The 26393-nt window shown below is 47.7% G+C and overlaps 2 protein-coding genes across 5 annotated transcripts in view; one reads left to right on the top strand and one right to left on the bottom strand.

Moving 5' to 3' along the window:
• The window catches only part of ADCY5 (adenylate cyclase 5), a gene marked incomplete at its 5' end in the record, with an annotated part of 144622 nt that extends 133398 nt beyond the window's left edge, over positions 1–11224 (top strand). The window contains 5 exons of the mRNA XM_008708247.2: positions 954–1086; positions 4576–4839; positions 5817–6021; positions 6984–7108; positions 8809–11224. Coding sequence (XP_008706469.2) covers positions 954–1086; positions 4576–4839; positions 5817–6021; positions 6984–7108; positions 8809–8937 — 856 coding nt within the window. The remainder of the gene's footprint in view (positions 1–953; positions 1087–4575; positions 4840–5816; positions 6022–6983; positions 7109–8808) is intronic.
• A 9329-nt stretch (positions 11225–20553) lies between these two features.
• SEC22A (SEC22 homolog A, vesicle trafficking protein) overlaps positions 20554–26393 on the bottom strand; it is a 63056-nt gene continuing 57216 nt past the window's right edge. For all 4 annotated transcript variants that reach the window (XM_008708152.2, XM_008708151.2, XM_008708153.2 and 1 more), the window contains one exon: positions 20554–21177. In XM_008708152.2, coding sequence (XP_008706374.1) covers positions 20977–21177 — 201 coding nt within the window. In that variant the 3' untranslated portion in view covers positions 20554–20976. The remainder of the gene's footprint in view (positions 21178–26393) is intronic.

The raw sequence follows: 26393 nt of genomic DNA, 5'->3' as shown, positions 1-26393 counted from the left end.
AAGAAAGGAGCCAAGGCAAGGCCTGTGGGTGCAGGGTAAGCCCTGCACTGGGGCTGCTGCTGGGCAGGGAGTCTGCGGCAGTCAAGGTTTGGGCTCTTTGCTGGGACAGGGAGCGGGGTTTGGGATGGCTACTTGGTTATGTATGGAGTTTTTTGTTTGGGGTTTTTTTGAGAGAGAGAGAGAACGTGTGCACATGTGTGCATGTGGGAGGGGAGGGGCAGAGGGAGAGAGAGAATCTTAAGCAGACTCCACATCCACACCCAGCATGGAGCCCGACGCGGGCCTCAATCTCACCACCCTGAGATCATGACCTGAGCAGAAATCAAGAGTCGGCTCTTTAACCAGCTGAGCCACGCAGGTGTCCCGGGATAGCTGCTTTTATTAAGACTATTTATTAATAATGTTAACAGGAATGTAATTAGCCATGATCAGCTACCAGTTTTGGAGTTCCTACTGTTTGTCAGGCACTATACAAGGAATTTTGTATACAGTATCTTTAATTTTTAAAATGCGGGTGTCATTAATCCATTTTACAGATTAGGAAACTAAGGTTCAGAGAGGTTAAGAGACTTGCCCCAAGCCCAGAGATGGTCAGTACGGCCTGCCTGGCTCCCTTGTTACTGTGCCTACGGCCCCTATCTTATCCACTGGGAGAGACCTGGGATGGACGTAATGCCTTTTACAAGGGCCTCCTTGATCCATTGATGTGACCAGAGAGAAGTTTCCCAGTGATGGGGGAGAGGAGGGCATCAGGAGAGGAGTCCTGACTGCTGAGCTGCTGGTGTGAGCAGGGGCTGAGATGGGGCTGCTAGCCAAGAAGGCTTCCTGGCGGAGGCCCTACCTCAGGCAAAATTTGAGCGGGAGGGTGAGGAGAAGGGGTAGGGGGAGGAAGAGAAAGGCCTGGGGGGCCTCGGAGCCTGCCATGAAGTGCCAGGGCTCTACTCCACCTGCAGCCCTGAGCATGCGACCAAGGTGGCGCTGAAGGTGATGACGCCCATCGTCATCTCCGTCTTTGTGCTGGCCCTGTACCTGCACGCCCAGCAAGTGGAGTCCACCGCCCGCCTGGACTTCCTCTGGAAACTGCAGGTGGGTGGCCCTGGGGCTGGGGTGGGGAAGCGCCCAGGCCTCACAGCATTTATGACTGATCAAGTTTGTCACCCAGGCCGGCTGGGCCTTAGTTCTGCACCTATGGGGTGCCCTGCTCAGGCCTCAGCCCAACTAAACTAGTGCCCCATGTCCCAGCAGGTCTGCTCCCTGCATTTGGGAGCCAAGAGGCAGAACCCCAGAGCTTATTCTGAACAAACCACCCTTGACAGTGCTGGGACTTTGATGGGTCACAAATACTGACCATGTGCTACTGTATGCGTCCAGAGGCTGGGATGGGGGCTAGGCATGGCCAGCTCGTTTGTGGTGTGGGCAGCAAGGAGTCAGGAGGGTGGGGAGGAAAGAGTGGCAGGAGGTGAGGAGCATGGGGAGCGCAGTCCCCGTGTCATGGAGGCTGCAGTGCAGATGTGACCAGAACTGGCTTGAAGGCTCTTCTAGGGCAGAATGGACGGAAGGGGCATCAAAGACCAGTGACAGGAAGCCTAGGCAGGTGGCTGTGCTCTGGTCCTGAGGAGAGTGGCCCAGGTAGGGGCAGAGGCAGTGGGTGCTAGGTGCCCCACGCTCCACTCTCCAGGCTTTGTGCTCTGCACCCCAATAGTGTCCACCTGGAGGAGGGGATGCCACTGGGCCACACGCAAGATAATGCTCCAGGTGCTAGCAGGAGACCTGCTAGATGGCCTCAGAGGGTCCGGGGAGGGCACCCAAGGGCATTTGTGGTGAGAAAGCCATCTCTCCTGTGGGCAGCCTCAGACCTGTTATTCCAGCCCAGCCTCTGCCTCCCCTGGCCTGGCCTCTGTCTCCAGACCACTTCTCAGCTCACCTTCAACTCACTTAGGCCTCCTCCATCCTCAGCTTCTTATTAATGTTGAGATCAAGTCTTCAGGCTGGGGCAGGGGGTCCTGAGTTTTGTTAAAGATGGGGGCATCCAGTTGCCCCTGTTGCTGGATGTCTTGCAAGGGGGTGACTGAGGTCCCCACTGCGCAGATGCCCTGAGGTTGGAGGGAACCTGTTTTGCATGTGGGCTGCCCCTGGTCAGCCCTGGCTTGGGAGGGACCTGCGGGATATCCAGTGAGAGGCTGTACCTTCTTGGCTCAAATTGCTGCTTCCTGCCTTCTCGTGGCTCTCTCACACCCCTCTCCTTTGGGGAAGCTCCCCGGAGGTTCCAGCTCTCTCCTAGGGGGTGACCAGGCTCGTGGGACCTAGGGCTGATGTCCCTCCACTTCTCTGCACACACACACCCCACCTCCCGCCTGAGCCCCGAGGAAGTCCCCTGCCCCCAAGACGGTTGCTGTTGTGCAACTCGCTTGTGTTGCAGAGACCTCGAGAGAGGGGTGGAAGCAAGGGAAGGGTGAGCCTGCCGCTCAGCCTGCCTGTGACCTGCTGCCCTGTCACCCCCACCCCATGTCTTTGTCCAGCTCCTGAGTGCACAGGTCACAGTGAAGCTGTCTGCCAAGGCTGAGCAGAGCAGCCTGAGGCTTCCTCACAGCCCCACCCCAGGACGCAGGCAACAGCAGCTCCTCTCCCATTTTGAAAACAATTAAGAAGGCTTGTGCGCAGATGTGTGGGGGTGGGGGGTGAGCATGTCTCTACCTGTCAGGTGTGTTGGCCTCTCTCCAGTGAAGCCCTGTAACAGGCTCAGGATGCTTACATGTCCCTCCATCTCCCGTCCTCCTCCAGGACTTTTGGGAGGGGGCACAACATACCAATAGGCAAAAACTTGAACACAGGCTCTTGGGCTGGGTGAGTGATGATGCATTGCCCCTGGATATTTGGCCATGGTGGGTGGGTGTGGTTCTGACAGGGAGGTGGGGAAGCCTGGGGTCCTTAGCTTCCTTGAAGCATCGGCATGAGGCATCAAGCCTGCTCCTGGACAAACCACTGGGTCTCAGTTCTTGGGAGAGCCCACTCTTGTCCCTCTCCCACGGTACTGACATTAGGCTCAGCGGGGGGAGGAGGGGCTGTGGACCCCTGCGTCTTCCTGCCTGGCCAGAGCCCAATCCTAGAAGCAGCTGGCTGTTTTGGGAGCTGCCCAACATCATGTCTCAGGGCAGAGTGGTCCAGATGTGGCAGGAGTCGCTGGTCAGGACTTGGCCTGTGTTCCCAGTAGTCGCCATGCTCCCAGTGTCCCAACCCCAGCCTCCGGCACCACCTGCCTGACACTGGGCAGACGTGCTAGGGAAGGGCATGTGTTATGTTTCTGCCACCAGCTGGGCTGATCAAAGGAGCCGGAGTGCTCCTGGGTCTCCAGGCACGTGGTCTCAGCAGGCAGAAGGGCTAGGCCGCCTGTGCATTTTCAGAGGCAGATGGGCCAGCTCGGGCTCCTCCAGGGAGTAGCCCTCGAGAAGTACAGAGAGTCCCACTCCAGCCCGTTCCCTCTGGCACACCTGTTTCAGAGCTAGGAGCAGGTGGCCACTGTTCAGGATCCGGTGGGATGCCTGAGCTTTCTGCCATACCTACTGGACCCAGGTCCTGCGGCCTTGGCTGGGTGTGCCAGCAGCTTCCCCATGAGCAGCCACCCCCCACCGGGAGAGCCAGGGAAGTTGTCCAGGCCCTTGTGGAGATTTTTGTTGCAGCCAGATAGGTCTCCACATTTAGTGAGGGAAGGCCCAAGCAGGTGGCTAGATCTTTTCAGCGGCCCTGCTAATGACCCCGTACCTGCCTGTTTTACCCACATGGTCACTCCCAGTTAAAGGGGCCATTTTGTTTGCCACCTCTGGGGGGCCGGAAGCCCGCAGACTGCACTCTGTACCTCCTGTGTCACATGGCTCCTTGCACACCTTGGTGCATGACTGTCTCTGCGCTGCAGCCTGCGGGCCACTGTTGGCCTCTTGATTTGAGGGCTCTGCACTGTCCCTCTAACCTGCAGGGTGAGTGACCACAGACTCCAACTTCCCAGACCCAGGACCCAAACTGGAGGAGAACCAAAGTCAATGGTGATGTCCCCATCCCGCCCCAAGGGGCACTTTGGGGCATGTGCCCCTCCTGGCCCTGGGGCAGGTGTGCTCTTGTGGGAACAAGGGAGAGCGGCAGGGCTTTAAGCCGTCTTCCCGTGGGGTCAGGCTGTTGAAGTGATCCTTACCACACTGCATTTCTTGACACGGAGAGGACAATGGACGGTTGAGAAGCGTTCGGTAGCCGGAGGGCCACGGCGGGTACGGTTGGGGACCATCCCTGTAACCCCCTGCCTTGGTCTAGCTTCGGGCAGACAGGATGCTTTCAGCCTCTCCTTCAGGACCTGTTTCCAGCCTGGGGTTCCCTCCTTAGGGCCACCCCTCTCGCGTGCGTTCTGGGGGGCAGGCAGAGCAGAGGTGGAGGCGGACACGTCTCTCACTTCTCTGATGCTCAGAGCACTAGATGCTCCCAGTGGGGAGAGGGAGGCAGGGACGGCAGGGAGGACAGAAAGCTGGGCGCCATCGGGCGCACACTGGCAGGCTGGCCGCGCGCCTCCCTCTGACCGGTGCCGTGTCCTAGGCCACGGAGGAGAAGGAGGAGATGGAGGAGCTGCAGGCCTACAACCGGCGGCTGCTGCACAACATCCTGCCCAAGGACGTGGCTGCCCACTTCCTGGCCCGCGAGCGGCGCAACGACGAGCTCTACTACCAGTCGTGCGAGTGCGTGGCCGTCATGTTTGCCTCCATCGCCAACTTCTCCGAGTTCTATGTGGAGCTGGAGGCCAACAATGAGGGCGTCGAGTGCCTGCGGCTGCTCAATGAGATCATCGCCGACTTTGACGAGGTGCGGCCAGGGGGAGCTTAGGTCCCTGGAGCGGGGGGGGGGGGGGGACACGCCAGGGCACCTGAGGGCAGGCACCTTGCCTCCATTTCTTCCCCTAGCCTGTTATAAAGGAGGAAACAGGCCCACAGACACGGCTTAGCTTACAGACAGGGGGTGGCAGAGTGGGCGTCCCAGCCCAGGCCACCGGGACTTCAAGTCTGCCCCCTGGCTGCCCCAGTGAGACATTGCCCGGCTATCTTGCCCATCCTCCCCGTTCGCCGCTGCTTCTCTCATGCCACCTAAGGCTGGGCAGGCCCCTAGCTGGGGCCAAGCTTTTAAGAGAGTCCAAGGAAGGAGGGACTCCCAGGCTAAGGGAGGAGGAGCCCTGAATAGCAGGGGCAGAAACACAAACATGCGCCCTTGCCAAGTCCCCAGTGTGCCAGGCTCTGGGCACATACACCATGCCCAATAGGGCATTTCGGACCTGGGAGCTCACCAAGAGTTGAGTGTGAGGGAGTGAACCCCAGTGGGAATGTAGGGCCTGGGGTGAAGGATGATGGGGTGAAGGCTGGGACAGGGCTGTGCTGGAAGCAGCCCATGAGGCTCCTGGGGCAAGGGGTAACTGAAGTTGGCTGAAATGGGTCTGGGCAGGCTTCTGGCAAGGCCGGGAGATAGAAGAAGGGTGTCTCTCTGGACAAAGATGGGAATGTGGGCCAGAGAAGGGAGGAGATGGTCCCCAGCCCCTTGGGGGCAACAGGCTCTGAAGTGACTAGGGAGCTGGTGTGGGGCTCTTGGTGCGGGGTGGACGGTAGCACCCGGCCACCACACATGGGTGAGTACTGGAGGAGGCCTGCTCTGTCAGCCTCGCTCTGAGTTGATGTGGAGATGGGCCCCCTGTGTGAACGGGGGGTACATGAAGGGCCATGCTGCTGACGTCTCCTGTAGACCTCAGTGCCCCAGCCTTGGTGGTGACCCAGGTTTGGCCTCCTTCCATCCAGATCATCAGTGAGGATCGGTTCAAGCAGCTGGAGAAGATCAAGACCATTGGCAGCACCTACATGGCCGCCTCAGGCCTCAACGACTCTACGTATGACAAGGTGGGCAAGACCCACATCAAAGCCCTGGCCGACTTCGCCATGAAGCTCATGGACCAAATGAAGTACATCAATGAACACTCCTTCAACAACTTCCAGATGAAGATCGGTGAGCTTGGGTTCCGGGCAGTCTGGCCTGGGAATAGCAGGTGGGGTGAAAAGCTCCATGTGGCTTGGCAGGACCGAAGAGGAGGGCTGTGGAGGGAAGTGTCTTATGGATGGACGACATTGCTATTTGGAAGCTTCTGCCATATTGGTGGTCCTACTTCTCACACAACAGTGAGGCTTTATGCAGCCCCATGTGAGAGAGACCATTTCTGTGATCAGAGGGAGCGCCCAGGGGCTTGAAGACGTGGCAGAATATGTCTAGACAATGTCAGCTGAGCCAGGTGTGTTGGGGAAGGCTCGTGCCTGGAGAGGAGGGAAGACACTTCAGGTGGGGAACAAGCACAGCAAAAGCTGAGTGGCAGGGGGATCGAGGCTGGTGTGGGTAAGACTGGGAGGGTGGATGGACTAGAGTAGATGTGCCAGGAGTGAGACAGGGAGCCCATGGGGGTAGCCTTACTTCCTGGAGCTGGGTCATGGCGACATCCCTGCTCTGGCTCAGATGCCCAGGGTGAGGATCACTTGACAGAGAAGAGACTGTGGGTTAAGAGCTAGGTTCTAAGAATAAGAATGGTGGTGCCCCTGAAAGAAAAGAAAGAGAGGAGGTGAGGAGGAAGAAGACGGGGAGTTCTGGTACATGGAGTCTGAACCGACAGTGAAAACTCAAAACGGCACTGAGAGGGAGATTAAGGAGAGCCAACTGGATGATGCAGCAGGTCACTAGACGATTGAAGAGGGTGGTCCTGGTGATGGACTTGCAGGAGCGGCCAGCTGGGTGGCAAGGACGCAGGAGCAGTGCTATGTGAACGGACTTCTGTGGTCTGGGTTAGCAGGCATTTGATGGGAGCAGCGGGGTGGGAGCTGCAGGGGTAAGCATGGCCTCAGGCCCAGAGGACCCTGAGTGTCAAGGGAGGAATGATAGGGAGGGTGAGCGCTGAGGAACATGCTGACGTCTGTCCCCTGCAGGGCTCAACATCGGCCCTGTGGTGGCCGGGGTGATCGGGGCTCGCAAGCCGCAGTACGACATCTGGGGCAATACGGTGAACGTGGCCAGCCGCATGGACAGCACCGGTGTGCCCGACCGCATCCAGGTGAGCGCTGCAGCACTCACACCCACCTCACATGGGGGGCCTGTGTCTGATACTGCATGGGCGCTATGGCAGGCCGCCCCCAGTGCCCAGTCAGAATTTCTGTGGCCAAATTTGAAGGTAGTTGGGGCTCTGTCTTGGGAGCTTGGAATTGTGTTTCAAGCCCTCAGGACCTTGGACAGCTCTTCACTCCTGTGCAAAGCCCTCTACTGGCCACAGAAGGAATTGAGGAGCCACTGCCGACACTAGGCCCGGCATGCTAATGTCATAACCCACACATACAAGGGGACACAAAGATGGCTGCAGGGAGCAAGGTCTTGCCGAATGGAGCCCACAGCACTCAGGGCCTGGTTCAGGAGAACCAGGCAAGGCCCCTGGTCCCTGGGATGGTGCCCCCAACAGCCAAGGGGCCTGTCCAGAGACTCTTTCTCCTCTCTGTCCTTTGTAAGCTGGTGCTTGTGACACCCAGGCCTGCCTCTCTTCGGCTGCTGTTTTTCTCAGGTCTTCCTTGATTCCCTCTGCTCCAATCTGACAACAGTGAGGCCCTGGACTGGGCTCTCTTCCTGTACCCTCCAACGCCCAATGCCCCAAAAGGCTGTGGTCAGGTCACTTAGCTTTCCTGGCCTCAGTTTTCCCAAGTTTTGAACTGTGCTCTCTTCGTGGCCCTTTGCTCACACCGACACTGCTTAAATGTCCCTTAAATTCTCTCTCCTGTGGGACCTCTAAACAAAGGGTCAGCCCAAAGCATAGCCCAACCAGATCAGCCAGGCCTGGCTAGTGTGCAGATGCTGTTGGAGGAACCTGACAAATGGCTTTCTCTCACCTCTATCCCTGTGCCAAGGGGAGAAGGGACAAGATGGGAAATGGGGAGAGGCACAGCTTCTGACCCCACCCACAGACAAGTGAAGGACTTGCCTGGCACCTCACCTTTGCATAGGGCTTTCCCATTCTTGGAGTACACATGATGACACAGCAGGTTCACCTTCCAGCAGCCCAGCCAGAGACTCCCGGCCTGACAGCAGGCAGGGCCAGGATCCTCAGCAGGGGTGTTGCGGGGTGTACTCAGCTTTTGGGTCACCTCGCGAGACACGCGTTTGTATTGCTGCTCCAGGCAGCCTGCTTTCTGCCTCGCCTGGCAATAGTGCAGTGACAACTGAAGCCACTAGGGAGTTCCCCTGGGTTTCAAAAGCTAAAGCAGTTGGGCAGTAGGACACAGACCTGAATCCAGGCTCTGCCATTTGTTAGCGATGTAAACCTCAGAGACTTAGGTTGTCTGAGCCTGAGATAATAGCACTTTCCTCATAGATTAAATGAGATAAGCAGTGGCTCTCAACCTACCTGTGCTGGAGTGAGACTTGAGTGAGCACAGGTCGTGCTGGGTATCCGGGCGGCAGTGTCAGATAGCTATGGACACGCCTAAGCACTTCCGCGCAGCTTCTGTGCTTGTCACTGGGGACAGTGACAGGCAGTTCAGGGACCACAGCCACACTGTGAGCAGCACTGAAATAGCACAGGTGAGTTACTGGACACGCTGCCTGGCATGGAGTAGGTGCTGCCATTCTTCTGGTTTCTAACAGTTCCAGGAATGAGCAGCTGTCACTGGGAGCCCGTGCCCACCCTGTGCTGGGGACAGAGCCACCAGAAAGCAGACTCCCAGCTTAGCTTAACCACAGCCTATCCTGTCTCCTCTGTTGCCTCCTCAGGTCACCACGGACATGTACCAGGTGCTGGCTGCCAACACATACCAGCTGGAGTGCAGGGGTGTGGTCAAGGTCAAGGGCAAAGGCGAGATGATGACCTACTTCCTCAACGGGGGCCCCCCGCTCAGTTAGCAGCTGCCACCTGGTGATGCCAGGCAGCCTGGCCTCCAGAGAAACGGAATGGCTTCTTTGTGTGCCGGTGGGCAGGTGGAAGCCTGCGCTCTAGCCCATGTGGCTGCGCCGGTGAGATTTTCCACTTTGACTCCAGAAGCAGCTTCTGCCTTTGTGGGCAGGCAGCAGCCTCTGTCCCAGGCCCTGGGGTGCCAGCGTCCTGCAAGCACCAAGCTGACCAAAGATGTTTCCTCCGTAGAAGACTCCACTAGGCGTGATCTGAATCTCGAGTTTTCTAACGGGTGCTGCTGCTGCACGGGTGGAAAGGAGCTGCCGGAGCTCTTACAGTGTGGGGCAGCTGGCGTGTGACAACAGGGTTGAGGCCTTGGCCTAGGGTGGGTGGGTCGGCGGCGCGACTCAGGCCCAGGGGAACCTAGGGGGTCCCAAGGGTCCGCTTTCCTGTGTGAGCCCTTCAACTTCCGACAGAGGCCACTGCCCCTGCCCCATGGAGGGGCTTTCTGGCAGGCATGCGGGCTGTGAATGGACTGCGGCCTTCTCCGCAGTCCTCCTGCACCTACACACGTAGACACGGCCTCTTCGAGGGGAGCAGAATGAATGCGAGGGGGAGGTGAGAGGGCTCGAGGCAAGGAGCAGTGGTTCTGAGAAAAAGAGTATTTATTAAATAAAACAACTTTCTGTGCCCTTCTTTAGACTATGCTAGTTGTATGCGTATGAGAGACCCACAAGCAAACGAAGATGCCACTGGGGTGGGAGGGCGGGGATCCCAACTTGTCTTTTTTTGTACTTTTTATTTTGTATTATTGAAATCCTTGGAGATCTAACAAATATACCAAATTCTATATTTTGTAAATTATATTAGAAAACAGCTGTGCACAGCATTTGTACTGTACGTATGTCAATGTATGTACTGGTGTAGGTATGTGTGTGTTTATGCTGTGGAACTGGTCACCTACAGGATGCCTGCTGCCCTCACTGCGGATAAGGCAGTTTTGGGTTTTCCCAGGTCCAACCAGAGCAGGAGCGTGTGTCCTTTTGGGGTGCCCTACATTCAGATTAAGTGGGACAATGCATGCATACATTACCCCATCACTTCCCTTAAGTTAAATGCAAATGCATAATAAAACAAAAAGCTGCTTTCCCATCTCAGGCCCAGCTGGAACCAAGGGAAACAGCCCCAAGCTGCAGCAAACCACTGTCCCCTCTTCTGTTCTCGGAGATGTCAGCCCTCTGCTGCCTGCAGAGAGGCAGCTCTGAGAGCTCAGGGATGGCCATGGGCGCTCAGCTTGTGTGGGGGTGGTAGGAAGCCTTACCTGCCTGCCTGTCTCAGTTGGCCACTGTGCAGGTGGCTCTCCCAGAGCTAATGCCTCAGACTTGGGGGTAACGTAGAGGTTCAGGGAGGGCAGTGGCTTTGCTCTCCATCTGCAGACCAGAGAAAAGGGGAGCCCAGCTTCAGCGTCCAAACAGCAAAGCTAGCAGAAATTTTGTCTGGTTTTTGTTTTTTTTTTGGGAGGGGAGGGTTAAGTATATAGAAAAAAAATTATTTTTTATACCCTACAAGGGTAAAAAATGGAAACGGGCATGAAAGTGAAAAATGATTACCATAGAGATACATTCAAACAGAATCCTTGGGTTCTGTGCCCAGATCTTTTCGTTGCTTCTCAGGGCAGAATTACTCTCACCTCCAACATGAGCTTGATGGAGGTGGGGTGGCAGCTATGTGCCAGCTGCAAAATGTTACTTTGATGCCCACCTGCACCACCTCTCACTGGATCCTAGCACTGGCCTCCCCTTTCCACACACCATCTCTCCACTCCGATTTGAACACCGCTCTGAGAAGCAAAGCTTACAGACCTAAAACTGCCAACCCAAGTTTGTCCACGCTTTTGCTGCTCCATCCTTTGAGTTCTGCATCGCCCCCCGCCTTGCATCTGTTGGGGGGGCTGGCTTTCTCCATGGTGGTGGTCTCGAGTCCCCTGCCCCTCCATAGTGCCCGCTAATGGTGCCAGGTTTTAATTTTGCTTCCAACCTGAGTAAAGTGTGTGTGCTGAGTTCCTCTGGTGGTCCCCCCGTTGGTTACGGTCTCCTTGGCCTCTTGGGGGCCCATCCCTCCTATCCCAGCAGTGACTGGTGACACCGTGCAGTGCTAGCTCTTCATTCCCTCCAAGGGTGTGCACTCTTTTTATTCCTGCTCTTGCAAAAAAAAAAAAAATACGATTATGATTTCCCATGGAAATTTAAAAAGTCTATTTAAATAATTTAACTATTAAACACTTTCACTGGTAACGTGTCCTGGTCTGATTTGTGGCTTGGGCCATGGGCCTGGTTCCAGTCTGAAGGACAGTGCACTCAAACTTTGGTGGGGCACTGGGGAGGGAGCCCCAGAGGGCAGAGACCCACCCTGAGTGGGGAAGAGCACACTGCTACGGAGAGAATGTTGGCTAAGGACCGCAGTCATCGTGGCAATCAGGTGACAGAACATTTGTGTCCTTGGCAAGAGGCAGTTCACTGGACTGAGGAGCAGGTGCCAGGGTGCAGGAAGATGAGAACGAGGAGAGACACCAGGAGTGAAGGGAACAAGGGATCGAGGATGGTACCAGAAAAGATTCAGGGCTGAGGAGAGGATGTTTTAAAACAGGTGAGCCAACCTTGTTTCCATGCTAAGGAAAAAAAAGTTGCAAATACAAGAACACAGATCACAGAAAGGACCCAAGTCGCAGGGAGAGGAGGAGATGCTGGCTGGAGGCACACTGATTTGGCCTGGATAGCTGATAACCATGGCTACCACTTACTGGACACTATGTGTGCCAGACACTGGGATAAGCACCATATAAACTATCTCATTTGTTCCTCCTGGCCACCACATGTCACTGATTGATAGAGATTTAATTATTTGCCTGAACTCACACAACTGGTAATTAAAAGAGATGCAACTCAAAGCAGGCCTGTCTGCTAAGCTCATGCAGGTAACTTCATGCGTGCCCCAGGACGACTCTTACCTCGAGAGGAAAGGAAAGGTGGTAGCAAGGCAGTGTCTGCCTGCCGCACCCATCACATGCACGGTTCGATTTGGGTTCAGGAAATAAAACCAGGGGGCTTGGTCAAGTGAAAATGAAGGAGCCAGTGAAGAAGACTTCACTGGGTTCACTGCAACAATGGCCACATGGGGGCACAGATGTGGCAGTCCTGGTCACAGGCAGGCCCCTGCTCCAAGGAACTGGGACAGCATTAGCGAGGGTTCCATTGTCCATGGTGGAGGATGTAACTGCATGGCACTCGTGTCTGACTCAGAACTTCGCAGGCTACAGATTAGAAAAGGAAACCAAGTGAAAAGGCCAACCTTTTGGGGCTGATTAGACTAAGTTAGCATGTCAGCTCCTGAAGAATCCCCACCCTGCTGGGACGAGTGGCGGCCCAGGAAACCACATGCACGTGTGTGGGCACACCAGGGCAGCTGGGGAATGCAACTCAGAACTTCTATGAGCCTGTCCCCTTCCCATCTCCACGGAGCTAATTCCAGAGAACATGCTTGTTTCTCCCTTATAGATTCATACTTTTTTTGCAAAACCATATCCATACCTGGAGTGTTAATTAGCCAAACTTACCAGCAAAGACACCACTGATACGCGTAGTGAGTTCCAAACACAGCTTTAACATCCACTGACAGCAAAGACCGTTAAAACCAAGACTGGATTTCAGCCAACACGGTGATGATTTGATTGTAGAGAGGGGTCGACAACATTTGCGGGAAGGCACGGTGAAGCCTGGTGCACCGAGGAAGCTAAAGCTACATATTCACCAGGTAATCATGTTACTTTAGGACTTTCGAAAATAAAAATACATTTACAGAACTTTTCCAAAAGCAAGTATCACCTGAGCAGCAACTAGTCAAATGATGCCCAGAGCTGTGGTTTTTACATGATACAAATTATTTTCCATAATGTTGCAACGTCACCACGAGTTGCTAATTTGCAGAAAGTGAGCCTCTAGAGCTTGGAAAAGATTCTGAGCCCATACCACTGCAGGGCAGGAAAGCGTTCTTGGGCACTGGGATGTACAATGCTCAGAAGTAGTGCTAAGCAGATTCTCGCGGTCACCTGAACAAAAGCAGGCAGTGGCAGGGACACACACTGTGAAAACCCATAGCTTCTCAATTCGTCTAAATCAAAATAGTTCCTCCCTTAAGACAACAAATGCCATACAGGTTAGATCCCGAAGGAAGGGACTGTTAAGTCTGGGCCATGCGGGCCGTGTCAAGGTACCACTTAGCACAGGGGTCAGGAGGAGAGTTGGAAGGGCTGGTGTTATCTGTGGAGATGGGGTCAGGGGAGAGTACAACAGACCAGAAAATGCCATGCCCCCACACCCTGCCTTCGGATGAACTTCATCCAAAGTGTCTAGAGAGCTTTCCCATACATGTTCTCACTTGTGCGTGCCTCCAGGCCCAGGAGGCAGTGTGAGAGAGGACCGGCGCATTTCCTAGGCTGCTCTGATCTTCCTTCTGTCCATTGTGCCTATCTGGCTGGACACTGATCATCTTGCAGAGACAGAGGGCCTGCCACTTCCCAAGGTTGACAACAGATGAACTGAGGTCCACTTCCTATAGTACTATAGATTTTCTTAGCCTTTCCGAAAGAGCCCTCTGGTGGGATCCCCGCCCCTCCCCCGTCTTGGAACAAAAAATATGGTATTTGCTGTCCTCTTCTTGCCTCTCTTTCCTTCCCACCTTTAGGGTCACTGCTTCTCAAGACAGACACAAGAACAAAGGCAAGTCAGGCCACTGGAATGGCTGAACTCTGAGGCTCCTTCCTCCTCTGGCATTCTCGGATTCTAAATATTTGTGTGACCCTGTCCAATCTTCAAGTGCCAGACCACAAGTATGGCATAAACATAAACACAATCAAATTAGGATTTTAAGATTTTAAAGCCAAAGGCAGACAGATGAGATGAAAAGCATCACGCCAAGGGGGATCCATGGGAAGATCACCTTCAAACCAAAGTCACCGAAGCCTTTGCTCTGACCTCCTCCAGACACCACGCCAGTAGTAGCAGTCGTGCACCACAGTCCTTTCCGACCCAGGGCCCTGATCCATGCAGTGCAGAGGGCCAGGTGATCAGTCTTGGTTCATAGACCAGAAGAAGGTCCAAAAGATGGGATGAAGGGGAAAGACAATAAAGAGAAGGAAGAGGATTGTCCAGGGCTGAGGGTAAAGTAGGCACCCTGTCCCAACTGGCTTGCCAGCCTTAAACCTCACCCACCCGCCTGTTTCTAGTGAACAGAATGGAGCCACCCCCTCACTTGCTGGACGCATCTTCACACTCCAGGCCCTTTTCCTATCACTGGTCTATTAGGCCAGTGAATTAAAGAGTTCTCTTTGGAATCCACGATGGATGGGCCTCATCACTTTTTCTCCCCCTCAGCCAATTTCTAATTTAGACCTGCCTGGAATCTCTGGTTTGTCAGCATCTCTATTTCCAATTTTGCAAAATTTGCTTCTGTGCTTTGACTTTGTCAGTGAGCTAGAGTGGCACTTCCTGGCTCATGTGGGATTATTATTCTTTTTTTTTTTTTGGAGGGCTACATCTTGCATCAGACTAATCTTTTAAAAGCCACGTTGCATTTGCACTTTTGAAGAGTGCCTTGAGCTTCACATCCCCAGAATCTGTATGTTATTTCTATCTTGTGGGTTGGAGGCTGCTGGCTGCATTCTGCCACCCTTTGCTTCCCATCAAAGCAGAGACCACACACACATGCACACTCAATGAAGGCCCTTACAGAGTGGTGGGCACTAGGGCAGCCACCAATCAAGAGTACCCACTGGATCAGATCAGAGTGTTCAAAGCAAACAATGATGGGGCCACAGTGCTACGGCCACACGGAACAAGTGAGGTTCCCAGAGACACCTTCCCCTCTGGACAGCGCTCCAGCGCCTGGGAGACTGTGGGGTCCCGGAGAGCACAGTCTACCACTGCCAGGCTGTAGCCTGCGACACTGGACAACGTAATGCTGCTCCCTTACCTCGGATGGATTCTGTTAAGCTCACATACCCCGTGCAGAAAGCACCTGATACGCAGCAGGTGCTTGGCAACCCTGAGTCTCTGCAATCCCTTCTCCTCTTTGACTGCACCCCCACTGCCCTGCCCAGAAGTCTGCACCCAAGAGCTTGCCAGGGCAGGCAACGTGCTTGCTAGACATTTCAATAGGATCCTCACTTAGCTGGAGATCTCTGAAAAACTTTGTACAATGACTTCTACTTAGGGGCATTTACAGTGCAAGAGATTACCTTGAAAGTAATAGTAACACCAACGAGACAGCCCATAATGGTAAGGACCATGCTGTCCTAGCACTCACTGTGCCAGGCTCTGCTCTAAGTACTCTGTATTTGTTGACTCATTTAATACTCACAGCAACACTTTGCCCAAGGTACTTTTATTATCCCCACTTTACAGACGAGGAAATGGAGGCAAAGAGGTTATGTGGCTTGCGGAGATCACAATGCCAGCACAAGGGAGAGCCAGGAAGTCTGACTCCAAATTCATAATCACTATTCCAAATTGCAAATAGTTATGCTCTATTTTTCATTTAGCGTTTTTCACATATAGGGACCACTTAATGCAGACTTTCCATAAAATTACTTCATAGCAAAGAACCAATCAATTCTGTCCTTCAGTTAGGAAAAGTAAATGTCTGAGGGACACCTGGGTTGCTCAGTCAGTTAAGTGTCCGACTCTTGGTTTCGGCTGGTGTCATGGTCTTGGAGTCGTGGGATTGAGCCTCATGTCGGGCTCTGCACTCACTAGGGAGTCCACTTGGGATTCTCTCTCTCCCTCTTCCCCTCCCCTGCTCATGCGCTAAATAAATGATTCATAAAATAAATGAATCTTCAAAAAAATTAAAAAGAGAAAGTAAAATGTTTGTAACAAATGAATCACCAGTGAAGCTTTAACATTCTACATCAAGAATCATTAATTCATGAGTTAGTCTTACTACAAAGACTAGACTGCACAGCCCCTTGCCCTAAAATCTAAGGCTTATTTAAGTTTCACCATACCTCCTGCAGCTATATGTCCCCATGTACCATTACAGACACAGGAATTTTAGGAAACCATTTTACTCAGTCTAGAATATCCGCACTACAGGAGTTAGCACTGACCAATCTTTTAAAAAGTAACAGATTACTTACATATACATTCCAACATATATTCCTTATATATTTCAACATATTTCCATGTTGTCTAGCTTAGTATTACATGGTAAGAACATGAGTTCTGGGTAAGACTGATCTGGATTAAAATCTTGGTGCCACCATATGAGCTAGATTGTGATTGAGGTCAAGTCCCCTCACCTCTTTAGGCCTCAGGTGCTCCGTCTATAAAAAAGAGAGCCTACAGAAAGGCTTTCCGGGAGGATGACGTGCTTGTCATACACAGTGCCACCTCTCCTCCACGTCGGCTTTGTCTGTTCTCACTGCTGCTAGAACAGTAAGAGCCCAGTGGTCGTCAGGAACACACACACACACACACACACACACACACACACACACACGGAATATTCTGAGATTCTGTGGCACAGAAATACGAACACCAACTTTTGATTCATTTAAGCCTGAATCTCAGGTTTGAATCTAAGTGTGTTTCCCTAAGTGAACATGAGAGAATGCTACCGCATCCCCCAGGCTACCATGAGGATTAACCATGTCAGAGGACCTCGCCCTGGTCCACAGATGGCGTTAAGAATTCGTATCATTAGTCCTAGGCACTGGAGGAATTCAAAGTAGAAGGCCATCTATTGTTTGCTCACCTTTAGGCAAGGTCCCTGAAAACCGAGCCTCACAGAAAAGCACTGGCACGAAATAAGCAAACAATCAAGGCGGAGCTGGGGAGGGGCTGCCAGGACCAAACAGGAAACAGAAACGTTGAGCCCTGTTTCCTCCTCTCAGATGGAGCCTGAATGTGCTTCTGCTCAGTGACACTTGCACTGCTGTGCTGTGGGATGCAGGAGAAAGGGCAAATAGGAACCGTGGATGAGGTGGGGCTGAAAATACCGTTTGTTACCAAGGAAATAGCAGGAACAATTTGTAAGTCTAGGGTATTGATTTCAGGAACTCTTTGAGAACTAAGCCTGTTCTCTCCTTGAGTTTCCTACAGTCTCCAGCTGTGCTAAGCCATACAATTTATTATACACCGGCACTGCCAATGCAGAAGAAAACACGGACACCGTCAACAGCAATCACTGCTCACGAGCAAGGACGATACCAGCCGCACGGCCTGCCACCACACAGTGCTTCAACACTGTGACTTCACCTGTGAAATCAAGTAATCTAGAAAGCTTGGCCACTCAAGGAAGAGGATTCGATAGTGGCAGCCACAGACATGGTTTCTCTTTGAAAAGTTCCCTGCTCCAACAGGAGGCTGCAATACGCCAGCATTCAAGAGCAGTCGCAGAGCACTGAGGAGGACGAACAGACACCGCTAGGCCCTCATCATCCAACAGCTCAGAGTGGGGTCCCCGGGTTACTTAGTCAAACTTCTGAAATAAAGGCCAAGCAACTCCCTTTTAGGGGACAGCTAATCTCAGCAGGNAGCACTTCTGTGACCCGGAGGTTAAGGCTCATAGGACAAATCTGCTCTGTGGAGCCTTGACAAATCAACTCTGAGATTCCAGACATGGCCTAACAGAAATGGAGCCAGACATTTCTCCAGACTAGATTCCACTGTGAAAAAGACCACAAAATAAATGTGCTAATCCAGAGACAGCACATTCACTTTATATAAATTATAAAATTACAAAATTAGGTAAAGGTTCTCCATGTCTCCAGGCATTTGTCTCAAATGGATTTTCAAGCTTTAACACACACCTGATTTTAGCTTAGGATAAGAATTTTTCCCAATGGGAACAAAATCCTCTATTAACCACACCGAAAACTTAAACGTACCTCTGAAAGCTGGTACAAGTTGAGGATTCAAGGCACAATCACAATATGCAAATGTCTAAAACAGCTGATTCTGTTCCTTTTAGCATTTCACAGGAGCCTCAAGTACGAACACTTTTACCAGAATCCCTCAGGAAGATGTCCCCCCTGAGGAACTGGTGTACTCTGACTTACAGACAGAGCTAGAGTGATGCAAAACTTGTTTCCCTGCTCCTAAGCCATCACTTCCAGGAGGTTCAAGAGTCAAATTTTACACTTGATAACAGCAATATGTTCCCTTTTCAATTTCACTGATCTTGGTTTTCTCCCTTTCCGTTCATATTTTATTACCATTGCTGTATAGGTCTTATTTTGGTATCGTGCTTCAAGTTCTTTTGGGAAAGAGGCCAGGTATAAAACACACTTCAAATACAGACCAAAAAAGCAAGCAAATATTGTAATTACTTTAAGGCTATAAAAGAGAGCATCTATGCCTTCCCAGCACACCTTAATAAAGCAGTATTTCAGAATTACCTTAATAGCCACCTAGGTTGGACACGACCAGGCCTGAGCTCATTAAGTCCCCAATTCCCCGATTTTACCAAGAACAGACCTATTCCCTGAGTACAACCTTAGTTATCTTCATCAGTCCCCATGCTGGTGGGGAAGAGCCCCAAGGCTAAGGGTGTTAGAAGTTGTATGTGCTTAGCTCTGTGACCCTAGGTAAGTCATTAACATCTGATTACCTTAGTTTCCTCCTTCATAACAAGAAGGCAACTAATTCTCCTACACTACAAAACTCATTATAATTAGGTAAATGCAGACTTGTTCTTAAAAGTATAGTATAAATGGAAGATATTACTATCATACACATTAGAAGCCTAATGAGCTTAAGAACTTTACACTCATGGCAAAAATTTTTCATTCCAAATTCGTAATAGTTTCTTTGGCAACAACATGATAGAGGCAGGGAAGATATATAAACACTCAGCAATGCAGACGCCAAATAATGAAAGAAAGCATTTCTATACATAAAACATTATTTATGCTTATTTTCATTTTTTACATTAAGATGTAAACATCACATTATCCAAAATAGCAGTGAAAAAAAAAAAAAACCAACAACAAATTAAGCCTTTAAAGACAGCTGGTGAGTTTTAAAGTGTCCTTCCTGAATGATCCAAACACCAAGCACTATAATTCAATAATAGGGAGAACCAAACTGAACCAAACCAGTAAGAGAGCTATAAAGTATCAATATATAGCAAAATCATAGAATGTTCCAACTTCTTGGTTAACTGACTATTTACAAGAGAACTCTTGTTTTAACCATTACTTCAGAAAAATCTTTCTAAACTGAACCACTTTACTTTCCTGGCTCAGTAAGTACAAAATGTCAGACATAAATCAACTTTATTTTGCTGATCTAGGATCATGTAGTATATCTTGGGGTAGCTCTCAGAATATACATAATTTCTGTGCAGTTCTGTTAGAGGCAGAAAACTGAAATGGAATTTTGTTTTAAATAAATCCCTGATATTACATGCTTATTGTCTTCTTTTTGCCTCATTCTCCGAAAAGGGGAGTGCAGCAAAAAGGTCCTAGTTAAGCAAGATCTTAAGGTTGCAGACATACCTACATATATGGGTTCAGGCAAACATGGCAGTTCAATGACTTTACCCCTCTGGACTATTCTGCTTAATAAATACACCCAGTAACAAGAATGATATGTAACGGGTCCACTTATATATTCTTATATATTCTTTGCTTGGAATCTTTTCTTCAAAAACGAAAGACAATCGTTAATGAAGGTACCTTCCAAAACCAGGAGAGTTGCAGATTTTGCTAATGGAGTCAAACTGTGCTTCCTATATTATTAATTCATAACTGCCTGAACAACCTTTATAATGTTATCAAAAAGCAAACAAGTTCTCTAAGATAGTAGACAGTGAACTCCTCAAAGCCACAAAATAGTAAGAGTTGCTGGGAGAAGTTACCTTCTGATTCTCTTAGTACAGTTGAGTGTTTCCAGAGAGCAGGACCCACACCACTGGTGGCACATAAGAGGATTTTAGGTGGAATACAACACAGAAGTAAATAATGCAGGATCACAGTGAGAATGTCATTCCCTTTACAATTTTATCCTTCTGGTAATTTCAGAGAGAGAGCCCCACGTTGGTGCTGGGTAACATCTCTCTCACTGCAGCAAACGGCAGGCTTCTTGGACTCAGAGCCTTGGGAGGCATTAGTATCTAGTTACAATTTAATAACATTTTGTTTTATTTTGTAGTTATTCGTGGTGAATTGATGCTGATTTTCCTCTTGGAGTAGAGATTAGTTTGTTTTTAAACTATTTTAAGATTTAAAAGATAAATACTAAGAAATAATTGTATATGTAATACTCAAGTGATTGAAGTTTGGGGAACAATGGCTATAATCTAACAAATCACGTTTAAAAAGTGATTTCAAAAGAAACTACAAACATGGCCTAGAAAGGAAACATATGTTACTGTTTTCAATACTTGTGATGTTCTAGAGATAAGCTCATAAAAGCCTTCTCCTGTATCAAGTGATTTCCAGAGTTAAGATTCAAGCAAAAATAAAAAAGGAAAAAGAACCAATTCCACACCATCCTGGACTTCATAAACTCATGGTACCATAAATGTGCAAATAATCTGATACTAAGCAAGTCGCTTTAAACATAAACTCCACGGCATCTTTTTATTTGGGCTATACTCATGCCTCACAAAGGCGAACCCAGGCTGTAGAGTTCCCACTTGGTCCTCAGAGCGTGGACCACACACATTTTCTGATTGAACTCTTCAGAAGGATTCAGGACCGCTGGCCAAGTCTTCCAATAGCTTCTGACTGTTCTTCCACTGTCGCGGCCCTGGAGAGAGAAGTCTCCTCCTCCTCTGGGTAACAATCTAATGGCTAACATGAGGAGTTTGCCCAGCACGTACTGCATGCCCCCAGGCACGCCAGGCTGACTTAAAACAAAAAGGAGAGTTGGAGACAAAGAAAGCAGAGCTTCTCGATTGTGGTGAACAGTTTCTTCATCACAGTGGCAGTTAAGATATGCTCCCTCCTTCTTCCCCGGAAGCCAGGGCAGTATGTCTGAAGGATGGGGTCAGACATCATAATCAGGAGCCTTGCCCTGGGCTTGCCTCAGCCAGATCTGCAGTGTAACAAACGCGCCCACAGTCACGTGAAAGAAAAGCTGCCACAGGTTGCGCAGTTCATAGAGATACATGTTGCACAGACAGATTAAACCAAAAGTCAAAAAAGATTTGACATTCCGCCAGCCGGTGTAGTAGACAAGTAAATAACACTGTTCAAAATATAAAATGAAAGATGATTAGGGTTACAAGAAAAGAAATAGATGCTTCTATTATAAAATTTTAACAGGCCACAGAGTAAAATGTAAGAGTGGAATAAGGGGATTTTTTCATCTACAGATAAGATAATGTAACCTCTTTTAAGACATTCAGCTATGAAAGCTCTACGGTTTGAAAGGAAAACAGACTTTTCCTTTCATGTTTGTCATTTGTCAAAAGATACATTTTGTATTATATTTAAAATGGAGTTACAACTGGATGACTCCCTTGCAAACAGACTGAACACATTCCTCAAGGAGACAGGCAACTATGAAGATTCTCAGCGTCTGAGGGGGTTCCATCTCTCATCCTCACCCCAGAAAAGTACAGAAAACCTCAAACAAACCATAGCAAAATGGATTCTTATATAACCTGAATCTGCATATAAAGGAAATCCACAAGTATTTACTGATCCCCCATTAAGTGCAAGGAACTAATAAGCAAGGAACAGAGTATCTGAGTGAATATTTGAGGTAGAATTCATTCAGTGGATGTTTCTTGAGGGCCAGGACTTTAAGGTGTTTGCAACAATGCAGAAAGAATGTGGAAATGTTCTGTTAAATCTTTTTATTTCTTAAACAAATTAGAATTTGCTTACTTAAAAAGAAGACTGCTATCCAAGCAAAATGAACTGCAGGCACTTGATTTGCAATGTGTAAAAAAAGTTGGAAAAATAATTTTTCCTTTTGAAATAATTTTAGACCTAGAGAAGAGTTGTAAAAATCGTAGAGTTCTTGTATATTCTTCACCCTGCTTCCCCTGTTACTCTTGCACAACCACAGTATAATCATCAAACCACAAAATTAACACTGATAAAATACTGTAGACTAATCTACAGACTTCATTGGAATTTTGCCAGTTGTCTCACTAAGGCCCTTTTTCTGGTCCAGAATCCAATCCAGGATTCCCTGTTGCACTTAGCTGTCCTATCTCTTCAAATCTGTTACAGCTCCTCACGTCTGTTTTTCATGACCTTGACAGTCTCAAGAGTATCAATCAGTTATATTGTAGAATGTCCCTTAATTTTGGTTTGCCTGATATTGTCTCAAGACTCAAGTGAGGGCATGTAGTCTGGGCAAGAATAACACAGAGGTGACATGTCTTATAATTGGTGATGTTAACTTTGATCTCTTGGTAGGGTGGTGGCTGACAGGTTTCTCCACTGTGAAGTTACTATTTTTCCCTTTGTAGTTAGTAAGTTGTCTTATGGGAGGAGAAATAAAGACATTATCAGGTGAAAGACTAACAGAATTTGACACCTAGAGATGCACCCAAAAGAATGGCTAAAGGAAGATCTCTAAGCAGAAAGGAAACAATAAAAGAAGCAGCCCTGGAACACTGCGAAAGCAAAAAGAACAGTCAGCAAAATAATATAATAGGTTCTGCTTCTCCTCTTGAGATTTCTGAATGATGACTGAAGTAAAAATTCAAAACACTGTCTGATGTGGTTCTAAGTATATGTAAAGAAAATATTTAAGACAATTCTATTATAAACAGATGAGGGCAAAGGGACATAAAAGGAGATACAATTTCTATGTTTCACTTGAACTAGTAAAATGACACCACCAAAAAACTGATAAGTATGTATAATACAATACCTAGAGTAACCATCTAAAACTATACAAAGAGAGGTAGTTGGGTGGCTCAGTTGGTTAAGTGTCCCACTCTTGATTTTGGCTCAGGTCATGATCTCAGGGTCATGAGATTGAGCCTGCACTGGACTCCATGCTGAGCATGGAGCCTGCTTGGGATTCTCTCCCTCTCTCCCTCTGCCCCTCCCCCCAATCTTGCACGCACGTGCATATACTCTCTCTCTCTCTCAAAAAAAAAAAAAAAAAAACACAAAACTATGCAAAGAAATAAACTCAAAAACACTACAGATAAATAAAAATGGAGTTCTACAAAATGTTCAAGTAACCCACAGAAAGATAGGAAAAAGAAAACATAAAAATGAAAACTAGAAAAAATTAAGGTGGCAAACTTAAGCCCTGATATATCAATGTTACATTAAATGTAATGGCCTAAATACAATTAAAAAACAGAGACTGGCAGAGTGGATTAAAAAGAGCTTTTGATCTATCTACCAGAAACTCACTTCAGATGATATAGGCAAGGTGAAAGTAAAAAGATGGAGAATACATTACACAAACATTAATCAGAAGAAAGCAGAAATGGCTATATTAATATCAGATAAATATAAAAATATTTCCAAAAAAAGAAAGGGCTAGAGAGGGATATCATATAAAATATTATATAATGATAGATTATATGGTGATAAATGGATCAGTCCACCAAGAAGGCAATAATCCTAATTGTGTATGAGCCAAACAACAGAGCTGTAGAATATGCAAAGCAAAAACTGAAAGAACTGAAATGAGAAATGTACCAATCCAGAATTATGGTTGAAAATGTCAATACTCCTGTCTCAACTGATAGAACTACACAGAAAATCAACAAGGATACAGAAAAACTGAACATTGTCAACCATCGTGATCTAACTGACATTTATAGAGCACTTACTCAGCTACAGTAGAACACACATTCCATTTAAGTGCTCAAGGAACATATACCAAGACAGACCGTATTCTGAGCCACAGAATAAATCTCAACAAATTTAAAGAACTGAAATCCAATTCCAAATAATCCATAATCCATAGATCAAAGAGGAAGCTACAAGGAAAAAAATCTTTAAATACACTGAGTTAAATGAAAATAAAAATGCAACATATCAGCCAATGGAAAGAGCCCAAATATCCACTGACTGACGAATGGATAAAGATGAAATGGGGTGTGTGTGTATGTATTCAATTTTATATATACATTTTATTCCATTATATATTCTATTATATTCATACATATATATATTCTATGTGTATGTAATACTCCATTATATATATATATGTATATATATATACACGTATATATATATGTGTATATATATATGTATATATATATATGTATATATATATACGTGTATATATATATTACTCAGCCATGAAAAAAGAAAATCTTACCATTTGCAACGACATCGATGGGCCAGAAAGTATTATGCTAAGCAAAATAAGCCAGAGAAAGGCAAACACCATATGATCTCACTCATATGTAGAATTTAAGAAACAAAACAGAAGAAATGGGGAGGAGGTAAGAGAGGCAAACCAGGAAACAGACTCAACCACAGAGAACAAACTGAGGGTTGCTGGAAGGGAGGTGGGCAGAAGGATGGGTGAAATAGGTGATGGGTATTAAGGAGGGCACTTGTGATGAGCACTGCATGTTGTATTTAAGTGATGAATCACTAAATTCTACACCTGAAACTAATATCACACGTTAACTGGCATTTAATAAAAAACTTAAAGAAAATTTTTAATAAAATATAAAATGAAAAAAATGCAGTATACCAAAATTTACAGAACACAAATAATAAAGTGCTCAAAGAGAGAAATGTATAATGCTAAAAGTATATATAACAAAAGAGAAAATCAATTATCAAAGCTCGCATCTCAAGAGCCTAGAAAAAGAAGTGCCAAATACACCCAAAGCAAGCATGGGTGTATCCTTCTTCATGCTTGGAGAACTCAGAAATAATAAATAGTAGAAATCAATAAAATTGAATATATGAAGAAACAAAAAGAGCAGGTTCTTTGAAAACAGCAATGAAATTAACAAGTCTGACAAAGAAAAACAAAAGACACAAATTACCTGTAGGAAGAATGAAATAGAGAATATCACTACAGATCATACAGATACCAAAAAGAGAGTAACAACCAACTACAACCAACTCTACACACATAAACCTGATAAGATGAAACAGACCACTCCTTCATAAAATACAAACTATCATAATTCACGTATTATGAGAAAGATAATTTGAATAACTGTGTAACTATTAAGAAAATGGAACTTAATATAGATTATATAGTCACGGTAATCAATACTATGTGGTACTGGCAGAGAGACTGACACATAGATCAGTAAAACAGAATACAAAACTCCGAAATAGACTCACGCAAATATGCCCAACTGATGTTTGACAAAGATGCAAAAGCAATTCAGCGGGAGAAAAAAGCCTTTTCAAAAAATGGAGCAATTGGCCATTCATCCACAGGCAAACAGAACACCACCAAACCAAGAAAACCAAAACCCAAAATCCAAAACACAAAAACAAACCCCTCAATCTCATCATCTAAGTCTCACATTTCATACAATCTTATATGTAAAACATATAACTAAAACTTTTAGAAGAAAACAAAGGAGAAAATCTTCAGGGGCCAGGAGTGGGCAAAGAGTTCTTAGACTTGAATACATGGAATTATAATAGCGTATGGTGACAGATGGGAGCTACACTGTGGTGAGCACAGCGTAAGGTATACACTTGTGTTATCACTATGTCGTACACCTGAAACTAGTTAACACTATGTGTCAACTATACTTCAGTTAGAAAAAAAAAAGTTCTTAGACTTGATACCACAAACATTTTCCACAAAAGAAATGATAAAATGAACTTTACCAAAATTAAAAACTTTTGCTCTGCAAAACACCTGGTTAAGAGGTTGAAAACACAAGCTACAGACTGGGATAAGATACCCGCAAATTACATTTCTGACACAGGTCCGATGGCTAGAACTCTCAAACTTGACAGTAAAAACCAAATGATCCAGCTAGAAAATAGGCAAAAGACATGAAAAGACACTTCACCCAACAGAACACGTAGATAACAAATCAGTACATGAAACAATGTTCAACACCATTAGCCATTAGGGAAATGCAAATTAAAACCAACAGGAGGGATCACTACACATCTATCAGAATGGCTAAAATAAAAAACAGCGATAACAACAAATGCTTAAGAGGATGTGGAGAAACGATCACACACAATGTTGGTGTGAGTGATGTAAAATGTAAAACTGTAAATGTAAGATGGAATGCCACTCTGGAGAACTGTGTCTGTCTCAATAAAACTAAGCATGCAACTACTTACAAGACCCAGCAATTGCACTCCTGAGCATTTATCTCTGAGAAATGAAGACTTATGTTCACACAGAAACCTGTTTATAACAGATTTATAACAGCCCAAAATTGGAAACAACCCAGACATTCTTCAATGCATCAATGATTAAACAAACTGTGGTACATCCACGCCCAGCAATACCATTCAGCAACAAAAAGGAAC

The sequence above is a fragment of the Ursus maritimus genome, unplaced genomic scaffold, assembly GCF_017311325.1.
Source record: "Ursus maritimus isolate PB19 unplaced genomic scaffold, ASM1731132v1 scaffold_4, whole genome shotgun sequence".
Classification (NCBI taxonomy): domain Eukaryota; kingdom Metazoa; phylum Chordata; class Mammalia; order Carnivora; family Ursidae; genus Ursus; species Ursus maritimus.
The sequence above is the reverse complement of the archived record's forward strand: the minus strand, read 5'-3'. Positions and strand labels throughout refer to the sequence as shown.